The 15,186-nt window shown below is 36.1% G+C and overlaps 2 protein-coding genes across 2 annotated transcripts; one reads left to right on the top strand and one right to left on the bottom strand.

Annotated features, from left to right (window-relative positions):
• Positions 1-7,662, top strand: LOC104241119 (serine/threonine-protein kinase VIK). Its single transcript, XM_009796036.2, has 11 exons — positions 1-404; positions 1,189-1,263; positions 3,341-3,457; positions 4,227-4,321; positions 4,866-4,986; positions 5,088-5,167; positions 5,638-5,697; positions 5,842-5,963; positions 6,051-6,136; positions 6,229-6,344; positions 7,190-7,662. The coding sequence occupies exons 1-11, from the start codon at positions 90-92 to the stop codon at positions 7,314-7,316; spliced, it is 1,314 nt and encodes a 437-aa protein (XP_009794338.1). The 5' UTR covers positions 1-89; the 3' UTR covers positions 7,317-7,662.
• A 1,446-nt stretch (positions 7,663-9,108) lies between these two features.
• LOC104241120 (transmembrane emp24 domain-containing protein p24delta9) lies at positions 9,109-14,129 on the bottom strand. The gene is made up of 4 exons (XM_009796037.2): positions 13,760-14,129; positions 12,691-12,900; positions 9,657-9,733; positions 9,109-9,542 (listed from the first exon to the last, which is right to left on the bottom strand). The coding sequence occupies exons 1-4, from the start codon at positions 13,970-13,972 to the stop codon at positions 9,398-9,400; spliced, it is 645 nt and encodes a 214-aa protein (XP_009794339.1). The 5' UTR covers positions 13,973-14,129; the 3' UTR covers positions 9,109-9,397.
• Positions 14,130-15,186: the final 1,057 nt, after the last annotated feature.

Raw genomic sequence — 15,186 nt, 5'->3', positions numbered from 1 at the left:
ACACGCATTCAAAAGAAACGGAACACACACGAGTCAGTTGCAAAAAGGAGATTTTTCACACATCACACACACGCAGCGATCCATCCAAAATGAGCGGAAGCGAAGGAAGCTCCGGCTCCGCTGCCGGCGGCGGAGAAGCTGTCGCACCGGTAGCAGCGTCAACGGAGAAGAAGAAGGAGAAGTCAAGAGTAAGCAAAACATCGCAAATTCTATGGCACGCTCACCATAACGATGCAGCTGCCGTTCGGAAGCTTCTAGAAGAAGATCGGACGCTTGTTCAAGCTAGGGATTACGATAATCGTACTCCGCTTCATGTCGCGGCGTTACATGGCTGGATCGATGTTGCGAAGTGCTTGATCGATTATGGCGCCGACGTCAACGCTCAGGATCGTTGGAGAAATACGGTAAGATTTGTGCATTTGCTTATTTTTGGTAAAATTTGCATAGTACATGTTATGCGTATACACTTGTATTAGTTGTGTGTGTATATATGAATTATGAAACTGATAATTGGTAGTATCACAGTAATTTGTTTTACCTCTTACTGATTTTGGAGCAATTATAATAGCTGTTGATCTCTTAGTATAAAAAAAGCCGCTGTTATTTTCTCATGAATCTTACTGAAGTTATATCTTGTTAATGAAATGAAAATTTAATCATCAGGAATTTGGATTTGAGTCTTCAGCTATTAAATGATGTCTTGTGATAAGTTGCAGTATTACCGCGATTCGACTATTCCACTGGACACCTGGTACTTCCCACCAGCATATGCAGATAGGAAGAAATCACCTAGCAGAATTTGAGCTCGTCTCCAAGATTTCCGTCCACTTCATTTACCACTAGGCCACATCCTTGGGTGCCGGTTCTGTCCTGCTATTTTGTAGTTAATAAGAATAGTTTTTACATTGTTAGCTGTAACTGACCTTGTTTAGAGGCATTGATGATCCAATTGATAGTTCATTTATGAATGCATGTAAAATTAAGAGTGTGATTTAAAAGAGTGCTAGTTATCCGCTTTCCCTAGGAGAATCGAATGTCATCCATATCTCTCTGGTTTTGTGTGTTCATCTACATTTTGAATCTTTTCCATGTGCCTGTTGTGACACTGACTTTTCGATGCAATCCTTGACTCTCAGTCAGTTTCACTAATCTGCTGCTTTTATCTAAGTTTTCAATTGTTTGTGACAGCCTCTAGCCGACGCAGAAGGAGCTAAGAAACATGGCATGATTGAATTGTTAAAGACATATGGTGGACTATCTTATGTGAGTTTTACTCATTAATGTCCTTTTGATATATCTAATATCTCATAATGGTCGTTTGCCATTTAAAAAGCTTGTAGTTATCGGCATTTGATGCATCTACTTGTTCTTAGATTAAAAGATGTATTAGCTAGCATATATATCGGGCTCCTATCTCTGTTGCCATCCAGGTCTGTGGTTGATGATCTAGCGGAGTTATTTATTAACTAACTGATCTTTGTTCTTACATTTCCCATGTTGTTAAAGGCCATGCTTGATTTGCAGTTAAGTTCTAAAGCTAGGTGCAGCATAATTTTGGCGCTATGCCTCTCTTAGGTAGCGGTTTTGGTGGAGGCACCAAGGTTCCAAGGATGCACAAGTAGTAATGAACTGCTTTTCTATGGCAAAGAACTAGCAAAGTGATATATTAAGTGTTAAGTAAATGTTATGGAAGACTTCTCCCACACGGAAAAAGAAAGGATTCCATATGGAAGTATATGTTAGTAATTAGGAATAGGAATTGGAAACTTAGCATCAGAAAACTTAAAACTATAAATCTATAAGCGGGAAACTTAAAACTACTCAATGTGACCCATCTGCTCTAGCCTTGTTAAGTAGACTTACCTACATTGTATTGTCATCTCTTTTCTTTTGCGTAACTACTACATATATGCGAGATTTTTCCAAAAAGTTATTTACTTTATAGAAAAGATTTCATGGAACATTAGCCTTTCTTCATTAGGAATGGCGATAGGATTTCATTGACATTAGCCTTTCTTCATTAGGAATGACGATGGGGGGGGGGGGGCGGGGCGGGTTGAGCCTTAACCCGCAAAATTTCAATCCGCACCGCCACCCACCCACACATAGTTTTTTAATTGTTTTCGCCCTGCCCAACTTAAGATTTTCTTTTTCCATTTTGTTATTTAGTTAAACAATTGAGTTATACTATAGATAATTATCTTATTTAGTGTAGCTTGTCCTCCATAGGGGCCACTCCCGCCTTGTCCCTAATAACTTCGTTCTTAATCTTATCTTTCTTGGTATGCACACACATATCTCAATATCCACATTTCTGCTACTTTCAACTTATGTACATGGGATTTTTTGACGGGCCAACACTCAGGCCCATACAATATAATTGATCTTACCACCACTCTGTAGAACTTGCGCTTAAGTCTTGATGGCACATTCTTATCACACAAAATACCAGATGCGGATCTCCATTCATCCACCCTGCTCTAGTACGATGTGTGATATCCTCGTCAATCTTACCTTTGCCTTGGATTACAAACCCAAGACATTTGAAATTGTGTCTCTTGGGATGACTTGTGTATCAAGCTTCACTTCCACTTCTTCTTCATGCGTCCCATCATGAACTTGCACTCCAAGTATTCTTTTCAACCGACTCTGCAAATAATATACACCATGGCACCTCCCTTTGGATGTTTCGCGTCAGCACATCCATGGCCTGGGAAGAAAAAAAAACTTAAAACATAAATAGAATTGTTGAGTAAGTTTTAGATCAAAATTTAACAATCAGGAATAAGTTCGAATCAGAATTTCACAAAGTAAGAATAAGATTTCTTTTTAATATTCCACGAGATTAGCATCAGCGAATCTTTTCCTGGTTTTGTTCTCTTTTTAGTTATAATTGCTGATTAATATATGCAAACATTTGATATATTCTCCAGTTCAGTCAAATTATGTTGTTGATTGTTGATTACCTAAGGAAGAGACAGCTATTGGATGATGACCCAGACCATATGTAGATTGATGGGATGATTTAGTAGATCATTTAACTAAGTTGGGAAAAAATCTTATACTTTGCAAATAACTGATTGGTGCTCTCGCCGTAACAACGAGCCGAGAGCTAATGGTTGTTGGTTGCTACTACTATAGTAAGAAAATAAACTGAACAGCCTTGTGCAGGATGTGCAATTCATATCTTCCAAGTTATTGAACACCTTTCTACCTTTGTCTTGTTCAGCCACTTCAAGATTTTCTTTACAAAATTATTGAGAATTATTCTGAATATGCAAATAGTGTCTTCAGAGGATTTATCTTTGTGAGCCTCTAATGTATTAAGATAATGCTACAGGGGCAAAATGGAAGCCATTTTGAACCAAGGGCTGTTCCACCCCCTCTACCAAAGAAGTGTGACTGGGAGATTGATCCTGCTGAGCTGGACTTCTCAAATTCTGTAATCATTGGGAAGGTATGATCTGCTATTTTAGAATTGACAGCTAATAAGCTTGTTGGAGGTTAAATTGAAGTCTGTTTAAGTTGCCTTATCCAGTGTCTTTTCTAATGAATTGGCAACTGTAGTATAAAAGACAGCTACTCTTGCACTTCTTTTTTGTGTTCTTTAAATAAAAGCTTTTTTACCTCTGTGACTGATCGCCTTTTCTGAAGAGGTTTCATCAAAAATAGAAAAGCAATTGAAGCTGAGTTTGTGATGGTTAAGCTAATACTTGTTTTGTGGAGTTTTGTCGATTGTTGAATGAAAAATCTCAACTGCGTTAAGTTTTTTAATTAAAAAGATGTGAATGATTATATAGAATATAATTAGTTTTGCAATGTGTTTAGCATTTCTTTACATTCCAAAGTAGAAAGTATCTCATAATCAGGAAAGACAGACCATTTTTTGTGTTTGGGGCTGTCACCCGAGGTGTTTTTTTTATTAGCGCTTTTCCTTGGTAATTTTATATTCTGTCTATAGTTTAAGAACTGTATGAGATGATTCTATTTCCTTTACTAACCTTAATATGCAGCTATTATATTCCTGGGTCTACCCATAAGAAAAAGGAGGGACAGTCTCTGGTGCGAAATTGGCTGTCCATTTTGCTTCAAGCCGTTTATCTTTTTAGCTATTTTTTTATAATGTCGTGCTTGATTCTAATAGCTTAATCTGCTTCTTATCCTGGTCAAGGATTTACCAGTGAGGTTGCTATTTATGCATCTAATATGGAAGCTGATGTTGATAGGGGTCTTTTGGTGAGATATTAAAAGCTTGCTGGCGTGGAACACCTGTAGCTGTTAAACGCATCCTCCCAAACCTTTCAGATGATCGATTGGTGATGTAAGTTTCCTCGCGGGGTTAGCACTACAATATCCTGTATATATGATTTTGATATCTTGTGCTGTCGTTAAATCTTACCTTATCAAAAAAAAATGTTGTGCTGTCTTTGTTGTCTGCTATTGTTGTCAAGTTTCACAGTTTTTTTCTTTTTTGAGGGGTTGGTTGTGGGCGGGGAATGGGGAAGGAGGATGGGAACTTATTTGGTCTCCTATGTTATATTTTGACCTATAAAGCTTTCCATGTCCTTAATGCTGCTTTTGCAAACAAGTCACATCCTCTAATGGTCAATCAATCGTGGAATATTTGCAAAGAATAAGGTTTCTATTTACTCTGCTAATATTGTATGCGGACCTGAAATTAAAGTGGATCAAGAAGCTTCATATGATACCTAAAGCTCTCAACATCCCCTATTCACAATGGTTTTTAAGCTTGATACAGATATATTTAATTTTAAACATAGGCTGTTACTTAGACCCTCTGCAGTTGATTAATTTTTTATATTTTACTGTCTTATGGGTTCTGCCTGATTTAATTCCTTTTGCAGTCAGGATTTCAGGCATGAGGTAAATTTGTTGGTGAAGCTCCGTCATCCAAATATAGTGCAATTTCTTGGAGCTGTTACTGAGAAAAAACCCTTGATGTTAATAACTGAGTACTTAAGGGGGGTATGTGGTTACTTTTTTCCCTATATTTTGAAGTGAACATTGAAGTATTCTCTTTATATCATGAAATACCTGTGCTAATTTGGTGCGTATATTTGTTGTAGGGTGATCTGCATCAGCACCTCAAGGAAAGAGGTGCTCTTAGTCCATCGACAGCAATCAATTTTGCTATGGATATCGCAAGGTAGTTGGATATAGCATTCCATACTTCATTTTCCTTGAAAAACTCAAAATTCTCTTGATGTCTTCTAATTCTTGAAACTCATGTGTGCTATATTTTGAGTTGCTTATCTGCCCCGGCTGATGTGGTCAGCATGATTGATGGACTAAATGTCACTCGGTCTCTTGTGATTTACCTTCTGTCCAAAACTCATCTTATTAACAGTTAGCTGGTCTGTTGAACTTTGTTGGGGAAATGCAAAAAAGTGCATTCAGAAAATGGTCCTGATGACGTGAACAAGTTACTATACTCTCAGTAGCTCTCTTTCTGACCAGTGGCATAGCTTCTGTGATTTTCGTCCTCGTCATACCATTTTATGAGAAATGCTGTTGTTACCTGGCATTTTAGCCCAAGATTGCAATGCCTGGTTTTATTTAAAAAAGGAATTGCAATGCATAGTTTACTTATGTAATGTTTGATGTTTCTGTGGGCAGAGGCATGACTTATCTTCACAATGAGCCGAATGTTATAATCCACAGGGATCTAAAGCCCAGGTCTGTTTTTCTCTCAACATGGTTCTGCTATAGGTTACATGTTACTATTCACCTACGGGGATCTTATTGTTTAATGAGAATGATGCTACCTTTTTTTTTTTATGATTCAATTAGCTTTAGTGCTGAATGTGTCAATGTTTCTAGGAATGTTCTTCTAGTCAACTCCAATGCAGACCATTTGAAAGTTGGAGACTTTGGATTAAGCAAACTAATCAGGGTTCAGAACTCCCATGATGTTTATAAAATGACTGGGGAGACAGGGAGCTGTAAGTGACAGTTTCATATTTCTCCCTGGCATATCCTTTCAAATGTGTTATTTATTTTTGATATCTTTTTCTATAATCGAAAAATAGATCGCTATATGGCCCCTGAAGTTTTCAAGCACCGGAAATATGACAAGAAAGTCGATGTGTTCTCTTTCGCGATGATCTTATATGAGGTAATTCTGACTTTTCGGCTCTGCCTGTTAGGATTAGGTGTAACATGATCTATGAAATAAATAACTTATCAATGAATTTTCTACTGGTGCAGATGCTAGAAGGTGATCCACCATTATCCCACTATGAACCATATGAAGCAGCCAAGTACGTGGCAGAAGGACACAGACCTATTTTCAGGGCAAAAGGTTTTACCCCAGAATTGAAAGAGTAAGTGCAAACTGGATCTTGATACTCCCACTTTTGAAGCATATATCTTTAGCTATGTATGACACTGCGTAAATTAATGGATGGGGTGGGGTGACAACATGGACAAAGGTGGCACAGTTAAAAGATGAGCTATAATATCGAAGGAGCACAGTGCAGTAGCTGGGTGTGTGAAAGCATTTAAAGATAGTAATGCATGGTAAAGATTCTGGTAGGGGTGGAATAATGGGATTGCCAAAACTGAGATTACTTGCTGTGAATTTCCTCTTTCAGTGAGCTGTAGGCATCCTAACTGCAGAGAAAATAGAAATAACTATGAAGGAGAGTAACTAGTGAAGCAACTTAGGCAGCATGTTAAAGTTCTTTGTCATTAAACTTGATCAGCAAACTTTCTTTGCCATTAGAGCATAGGAAAATTATCCTACGGTTTAGAGAGAGATCATTTTAGATTAAGTGATAGAACTGTGTGTAAATATGTGCAAAGTGGGCTTTGGTAGATATAGATGTCCAGATCAATTTCGTCCACGTGATTCAGGATGGGTTTTGGAATAAAAAGGAGAAACCGGTGTGAGATCATGATTTTAGTTTTATTATTGTTATTTACACATCTATTGATATGACCATATGTAGAAGCATCTATTAGATCTGTTGTGTAGTGAAATATGAGATATACTTTTTCTTCCTCTTGCGACCTTAGGCTTCATATATGCACGGCAAGGTTATTTCTTTTGACTATTTGCCAAGGCAAAAAGATTGGGATTAAGCTGGGTTTGTTGTTGTTGTTGTTGCCAAAGCAAAAAGATGGTGGTCAGGGCATTGTTTTGCTAAATTCAACTAATTTTTTGCAGGTTGGTGGAGCAATGTTGGGCACCAGATATGAACCAGAGACCTTCATTTTTGGAGATTCTAAAAAGACTTGAAAAAGTTAAAGAAGCTTTACCCTCAGAGCATCATTGGCACATTTTCACTTCATGACATCAAATTCAAGATTTGACCATGTATTGAGTTGAATTCTCCCATCAAACTTGCTTTTGAAATTGATATGTTCGTATGATTGTGCATAGGATCAACTGGCTGGGGTCTGCAAAAACTGTTGCTGTGCCCCACTCGACATTGCAGCTATGGTCGTTGTAGATTTGATCAACATATTTCCCGAATATACCCAAATAGAACCGTGCGGTTAATAGACCTGTAACAAAATATATTAGTTTTGATTGTCAAATTTTCTATCCTCAATCCATCTGTATTAATTTTCTTTTTCTTTTTTTGTGATTCCCAGTTGTGTACTTGAAAATGAAAGTAGCAACTGTGTTCTGTTTTACCCTTTGATACTCTCTGGTTAAATGATAAAACTAAGATGGTTCTAATAGGAAATTCATACTTTATTATATGTTACAGACATCACCGTCCAAAGTGAAGCTAAAAAATGTCTTGTGAGGAAAAAAGTTGAGAAGAAATCACTGATTTATCTATTTCACCCATTCATTCTTCTAGAGAAAGAGTTACTTTATAAATTGCTTGCGTTGACAATTACTGCTTTTTTTCTATTGCTAAGCATGTTTTATTCCCACTCCAACTATTAGATTGGCAAAGCGCCCCTTTGAGTTGTCCTCAATGATCAACTGAACACGTCAATTAAGATCATTTTCAGCTAGACACTCTATTTATTCACAAAAGATCAACTAAACACCCCGACCATATCAGCCCTCATTGTGTGAAATGCACTCTCTAGGACGCGAGTTTGACAACCTAAAATTAGGGTGTTTTTTGCTTTTTTTTTTACTAAAATAATGTGGACCCCACCTAATTTTCACACCCGCTCCTCCAATTCTCTCCTCCACCATTCAACACCCCCTCTGTCCTAAATCACCTTTGCCTCCATTACAAAAGAACAAAATTACCAAATATATCATCACATCAATTCAACAAATTTTTTATACCAAACACATTCTTCTCTTTCGCCTGCTCCGAATCTTTACACCACTAGACCTCTTATTAACAGTCTTCGCTCTGCACACCAAAGAATAGAACTAGCACTTGTCAAAAAAACATGCCTTTCATGGATGATCAAGACCAGTACATTGAAATATGCAATACTTGTGTCAGGAGAACATATATATCAAGCAAATTTTCAATCCAATCATAATACTCAAGAACTCAATTGGAATACTAGAGTAAAGAAATATTCATCCAATTATCAGACACAACAACCAATTTCGACGGAAAAAATGCAAGCTGCCGGAAATTTTTAATCCATCTGGTTCTTCTTACTCTCTCTCGTAAAAAAAAATGGAGTTTCTTCTTCTGCTCTTCTTTATCGTCATATTCAGACGCCATTGGCATGCCATTTTCCGAAAAGAATTTGTTGCTCCGAAGGCGGCGATTGGTGGCGATGGGGCGGCAGAAATGGAGGAGCCGGCGGCTGTTCAATTTTTTATGGCAAAATTACATGTGTCATTTTTTGATTGGTCCATTTGACATGTCATTGACAAGTACAATTCACGCATATGGTCTGTTGTATAGTATTTACTTGACCTACTTAATAACCACTTGAAGTGTTAAAATGAAAAATGGTTCGGTTGAGATATTGAGGACAACTTAAAAGGGCGTTTTATGTATTTCGCCTATTAGATTTGTCAATTCCACAGCTGCAGAAAGGGTGAAGAGCAAATAATACTCTTCATCCCATTTTATATGAAGGTGTTTAATGGGCATGAAGTTAAAAAAGAAAAAAAAAAACTAAAACTTGTCATCATAAACATGCGACTACACAATTATGTCATCTATGATAAAATGAAAAGTTTAAAATTAAATTGTTTTTAAATGTAAAAATATGCTATTCTCTTCCACAGTCGCAGACTAGAAAGGAAAGTGCCATAAAATGGGATAGATCTGAGTAATAAATAAGAAAACACGAGCATGGGCAGCACCAACTTCATTGCCAATCCAAGATCTCTCTATCACAATTGACTCAAAACATTGTATTCCCTCTTCGAACTGGTAATCTATGGAAATTCTACACATACATGGAGTACTATAAAGCTATCATAACAGTATTAGATAAGCTTTTTCTTTTCGAAAAAGGTCTTCAAATGCCACAACTGCAACCCTGCCACTGATAAACATATTAAGATTGACAAGCCAGTCATCCAAGCCATTTTGGAGTTGGTGGATCTGTTCAATTCCTGCATTTCAGCTTCCCTACAACGTGCGAGAAAATTATCAAGCTTATGTTCATGAAAAATTGTAGTTAAATGTAACAACATTGCTTTAAATAATATGTTCATGAGGAGTGTTATCGAAAGATAAACTCACCTTTCACGGAGAAAAAACATCTCATCATGGATGGCTTGAACATTTTCATACATCTTCTTTAGTTCAAATTCCATTACCTATTAAGATGGCAAGATGAAAGTGAATTACAATAGTCTCAACTCAAAACTCCTAAAGGTGCAGTCATGAAATTCATTGTCAACAAATAAGATGCTCTCTCTTCCCCACAATTCTCCCATTCTTCTTTAATTCCTACCTTCAGAACTCAGAAGCCTCTTCGTCTCAAGAACAAAGTTAATAGAACTTATGTTGCTCGGACTCTCCAAAAATGTTGCCGCATCCGTGTCGGATCCTTCAAAGATGCACTACTTTTGGAAGAGCCAATACGCAGCCGACGGCATCTTTGAAGAGTCCGAGCAACATAGAATAGAACTGAAAATTTCTAATGTGAGCAAAAGTTTCTGCGACAATCTTCTTCTTGTATTATAACAGAAAAACTTAACTACAGATCACTTTTACTGCGTCTAAATGAAAGATGCAAGCCAATACCAAATGTGAGTCCTAAAGATTCTTAGTTAAGCTATATCAAGAGCAAGAGGAGCTTTAAGCAATCAAACAGATATTAAGTATGTGTCATCACAAAAATACTACAGGAAACCCCATATGCGTTTCACAAGTGATGCACAGATCCACAAGCCCATAACCTTCTATCTCAAGGTTGATATGCATTGTAAACATATCAACCTTAGAAAGTGGAACATAGAATAACACTGCTCCAAAAGAATTCACTTTCCCTGGTGATACTTCAACTCAAACATCTATCCAGGTGAAGAATATCTGGTTCTTTAGAATACGAGTATAAATGAATAATAAAGTTCAGCATCAGCAATATGCTGTAGAGGACAAGCTAAACAAAAGGTTTCCGGCACAAACTTCTGTGTCGGTTGAGAAGAATTATGCCACTGTCCAGCAAATTAAAGCCCAAATTCCACGATTTCAAAGTCCATAGAGCTACGAAAATCTAAGCCAAACAGCATTTTCCTGTCATGACTCGTACCGAGAAGGTGAAATGTAATTAAAATAGAAAAGCGTTGAGAATGGCATGAATTTTTATTTTATTTTCATTTGATTTTTTGTGGTGAGAAATAATTTGTTAAGTCTTAAACAAAGCAAATTCCAAGTATACAGCCACAATTGCCAGAAATACACTCTGAATCGAAAACAAAGACTCAACAATCAGCCCGTGAATGTGTTCTATATCTACATGTATTTCCTTTTCTCCATTTGGATCCGTCCAAATTTAAAACTCATTCATACAAAAGGTAATACTACCTTTTTCTTAAATAAAATAAGCCGAAAAGAGCAATTATTAAAGACGGAACGATAAAGAGACCATAAAATATACGCCAGGCATGAGTTACTTTCATGATGCTAGAACAAGGAAATGTTTGTTCTTACAACTCCCTCTCTGACACACACAAAAATGCATCCAAGGTGCACTAAAGGTTTAATTGAGCTCGCAAACCTGATCCCAAAATTCTCTTTATTTTTGGTTTAGAAACAGAAGATTCTTGACTATTGTTCAAAACAAAGAAAAGTGAAGGAATCTTAATTAAGAATAACGGAATGCAGAAAAATTTAATTGTAAATTTGAAGAGAATTCATAACAAATATATGTTTTTTGAAGAGAATACCCCTTGTTATCAGTATTGTTTTCCAAGAACTAAATCTATAACACTTTCGGAAGCATGCATCCTTTCATCTACCTCTCTTGAGTATTGAGCCATAGGCTGTAAGGTACTAAAATTCTAGTGGCGTGGTTTTATTTCACTACCTCTTTTGATGACAGAATGACCTGAAACTAAAATAAAATTTACTAAGAGCCTAATGGCCTGGTAGGCTTTTTATTATTTAACTGAAACTAACAAGAATTTGGCAATAATATCCGCCTTACCCGAGTCATGCCTTCATAGGGGTAAAATGTTTATAGCCTATTCTCCCTTCTATTCTATTCTGGAGGAGGAAAATAGAAGTGGTTACAACATCATTTTCTGTAGCAGATTCTCCAGCAAAAGCAGTAGACACTAAATGCTAAAGTTCATGCTGGCATGCATACAGCAACATGAATCTCATTATATGCGCAAACAAATGCACAGTACATTAATACCTTGATTAAAATGTGAAATGATAAGCTTATTAGCCTTTTTTGGGGCATTCCATTCATTTTAAAAGCCTTCATTCAATTGAAGTTCATTTCCACGTCAACTCTCTTTACAAGGAATTTCATCAAGTAGAGATTCCAATATTGAGGGCATTAATGGGGTAAGAGGGGCTCGAACTTTCTTTTTCTCAATCAAACAAAAAAAAAGGGGCTGGAACTCTTGACCATATCGGAAGCTACGAGCCACATGCAGTAGCCAACTGAATACCATGCCTCGAAGGAGATCGAGGATCTCAAGGGTGACATGACAAGGCTGCTCAACGCGGATGAGGACCGCAACAAGCGCATGTATGAAATAGAGGCAAGATGATGGAGGCAATTACCACCATGCACAGAAGACAACTAATAAATTGCTTTTATTTTTTTACTAGTACAAAAAACAAATTGTAATTCGATAAGCACGAAGAATTATTCTTAATAAAGGGAACTGAAAGTATATCACTTCATAAGACGTTCCCAAATTCTGGAATATAACTATTGTTAATTCTAAATTAGTTAGGATCAGCTATACAATACCTTATCTATCAAAAAAAATTGAAAGCCTTCAAACTAAACAGCAACCCTAATTTTCATGTTTTCTTCTCATGGAAAGGCTAAAATAACGAAAAGTGACAAAAGCAAATGGTTGGCTTGAACTAATGATGTAGTCTATGAGACTTCTCAAGTGCAATTTTTTGTAAAACGGTCTCTCGTGCACAAGGGATGCTTAAGAGTTATATCGTTCCAGTCTAGGGCTACTTCTCATTAAACCTGAGAGATGAGTACAAACTGCCATATCATCTATGCAAATGCAACAAAAGTATATGTGGAATTGAGATTCATTAGCAGGTAGATAAAAGAAGAAAGCGCGCTTACTTCAACAGAGCCTTTCTTGGCAACATTTGTCCAATCCTTAGCAGCAAAACCAGTCTTCCAGTCAAAATCGAGGGTAACAGTTACAGGGGGCTTGTGATCAGCAGCAAAGAAGCAAGTCATATAATCCCCAGCTTCCGCAGTTTCAAAAGCAAAATTCCCTTCAGCAACATTGTCTGATTGGTGATAGGTATTTCCATATGTTGATGTCACCTAAATTACACATATCAGTTAATAGTTCATCTTCATCAAAACCAGAAGAATTATATCCATTTGAACAAAATAATCAAACATTTTTTTTACTAATACCTTAACAACTAAACTTTCAGGGGTATTGGAGTGAAATGGGCCAGTATAGACGGAAACATACAGAAATTGAAGCATAGTTGACTGATTGATAAATTCAAAATTGAATCTTTACAACTCCAATTCACAGTTCTAACTAAAACATCCAACACGTACACACAACTCTTGGTTACCCAAAAATTGACCGAAAGCTCAATTTTTTACCATAAAAGGATCAAACAAAGAAAAACCATGTGCTTAAATAGTAAATAAATCAATTAAAACTAAATTTTTACATCCCCAATATAAAATTCACAGTTCTAACAAAAAAATCCAACATTAACAGACCATTCTTGGTTAGCCAAAGATCCACAAAAGGACTCAAATTTCAACATAATAAGATTAAATAAATATGACCCATTTGCTTAAATAGAAAATAAATCAATAAAATTGAATGTTTCCAATTCCAGAATAAAATTCACAAGTTCTAATCAAAACATCCAACATGCACAAACCATTCACAATCCACAAAAAGACTCAAACTTTTACATAAGTAGATAAAATAAGGAAATCCCATTTGCTTAAATAGCACATAAATCGATAAAATTGTATCTTTACAACTCCAGCATAAAATTCGCAGTTCTAACCAAAACATCCAACATGCACAAACCATTCACAATTCACAAAAAGACTCAAACTTTAACATAAGCAGATAAAATAATGAAACCCCATTTACTTAAATAGCACATAAATCAATAAAAAATAGTAACAAGAAAAAATAAATTACCCTGACTGTAACTTTGTGAGTATCAGGCAAAGGGTAGCCTTCATTGGGGTTAACAATATGGTATTTGCCTACAGTCATAGCATGGCTTTTAATGTCTTCAGCTATGCATTTGGTCTGACCAGATTGCAGATCAAATCTAAGGGATTTCACTTGGGTCGCTATAAACCCCAAAATTAGGACAAGCAATAAGATTTTGCTTCTCTGAATCATCATGCTACTGTTAGATTTTAGGAGGGGGAAAAAAGAATGAAGGGAAATTAAAGAAATAATTTCTAGATTTTCAAGTGATGGTGGGGCTGGGAATGTTGGTCTAGAGAAAATACTCAGATTGAGAGAGATGAGGAATATTGTAGTATTAAAAAGAAAGAAGAAATAAAAGGGTTTTGTTTTCTTGACGTCTCCACGAGGGATTTCTGATCTACAATTCTACATCATATTTTCTCCTTTTTATTTTTCTTTCTTCTAAAATACAAGAATCTTTATTTTCATTAAAAATATAATAATTTATTAGTAATATAATTTTGCAGTATGGGACTAGTTGAAATTTAGATTTCTACTATATAAAGTGTAGGCATGCAAAGGTTATTGAATTTAAATTCAATAAAATAATTTGTTTATTTTAAATATATTAGTCTAAATAAAAAATTATGGGCTAATATAATTGAATTAATTTTTAAGTCTAATAATATTGATTGGGCTAGCCCATACAATTGGGCTACAAATGATGAGCACACTTTATTAGGCCCAATATATGTAAAAATTGCACGGGCCGCCTTATTTGGTCGCCCTCATTTAACCTATACCCATTTTTTTTTTAAATTTTTAACTTATACCCACTTTTAAACAACTTTAGCCTCATTTCTCCTCCTTCTTCTCCTCCTCAAAGTTATATCCGCCTCTTCTTTCTCAAACTTCTCCTTCTCCCTTTTCTGCAAGAAATCTGTTACCCCTACAGTGAGAATGGATAAGCCAACGAAAGCAACAAAAAGGAGAGCTGATATCTCCTACCACCACTGACAACCAATGCTTAGTAAGACGAGAAAAAGTTCACTTAATGTCACTTAAGACGAGAAAAAGTTCACTTAATGTCACATTTACTACATTGTTCAAAATAGGCAACAACGTAGTATGTAACTATAGCATCATCGAGCTGGTAATTTAGCAATGTGGTTATCCTTAGCTTGACAGTTGCTTATTACGTAATATGGAAAATTAGTTACTCAGTGACATGTCATAATTGTATAATACTAGCAGTTAACTTTCATTTTTTCATTTTTCATTTGTAGAAACTATTTGCTCAGTGGTTGGATTTGCTTCTGATAGCAAGAAATTTCCAGAAATAGCGAAAACCATAAGTCAGTTACAAAACAAAAACTTTAACTCTAGAGCTAAAGTTCGCCAGTTACAAAACAAAAACTTCAGCTCTA

The sequence above is a fragment of the Nicotiana sylvestris genome, chromosome 10 (assembly GCF_000393655.2).
Source record: "Nicotiana sylvestris chromosome 10, ASM39365v2, whole genome shotgun sequence".
NCBI lineage: Eukaryota > Viridiplantae > Streptophyta > Magnoliopsida > Solanales > Solanaceae > Nicotiana > Nicotiana sylvestris.
This window is presented reverse-complemented; position numbering and strand designations above follow the sequence as displayed.

Coding starts and splice junctions, on each gene's coding strand:
- LOC104241119 (XM_009796036.2), top strand. CDS start 90: ATGAGCGGAAGCGAAGGAAGCTCCGGCTCCGCTGCCGGCGGCGGAGAA. Junction 405..1,188: donor AGGATCGTTGGAGAAATACG/GTAAGATTTGTG, acceptor TGTTTGTGACAG/CCTCTAGCCGACGCAGAAGG. Junction 3,458..4,226: donor ATTCTGTAATCATTGGGAAG/GTATGATCTGCT, acceptor TGATGTTGATAG/GGGTCTTTTGGTGAGATATT.
- LOC104241120 (XM_009796037.2), bottom strand. CDS start 13,972: ATGATGATTCAGAGAAGCAAAATCTTATTGCTTGTCCTAATTTTGGGG. Junction 9,734..12,690: donor CCAAGAAAGGCTCTGTTGAA/GTAAGCGCGCTT, acceptor CCATCTTAATAG/GTAATGGAATTTGAACTAAA. Junction 9,543..9,656: donor ATGTTTTTTCTCCGTGAAAG/GTGAGTTTATCT, acceptor CGCACGTTGTAG/GGAAGCTGAAATGCAGGAAT.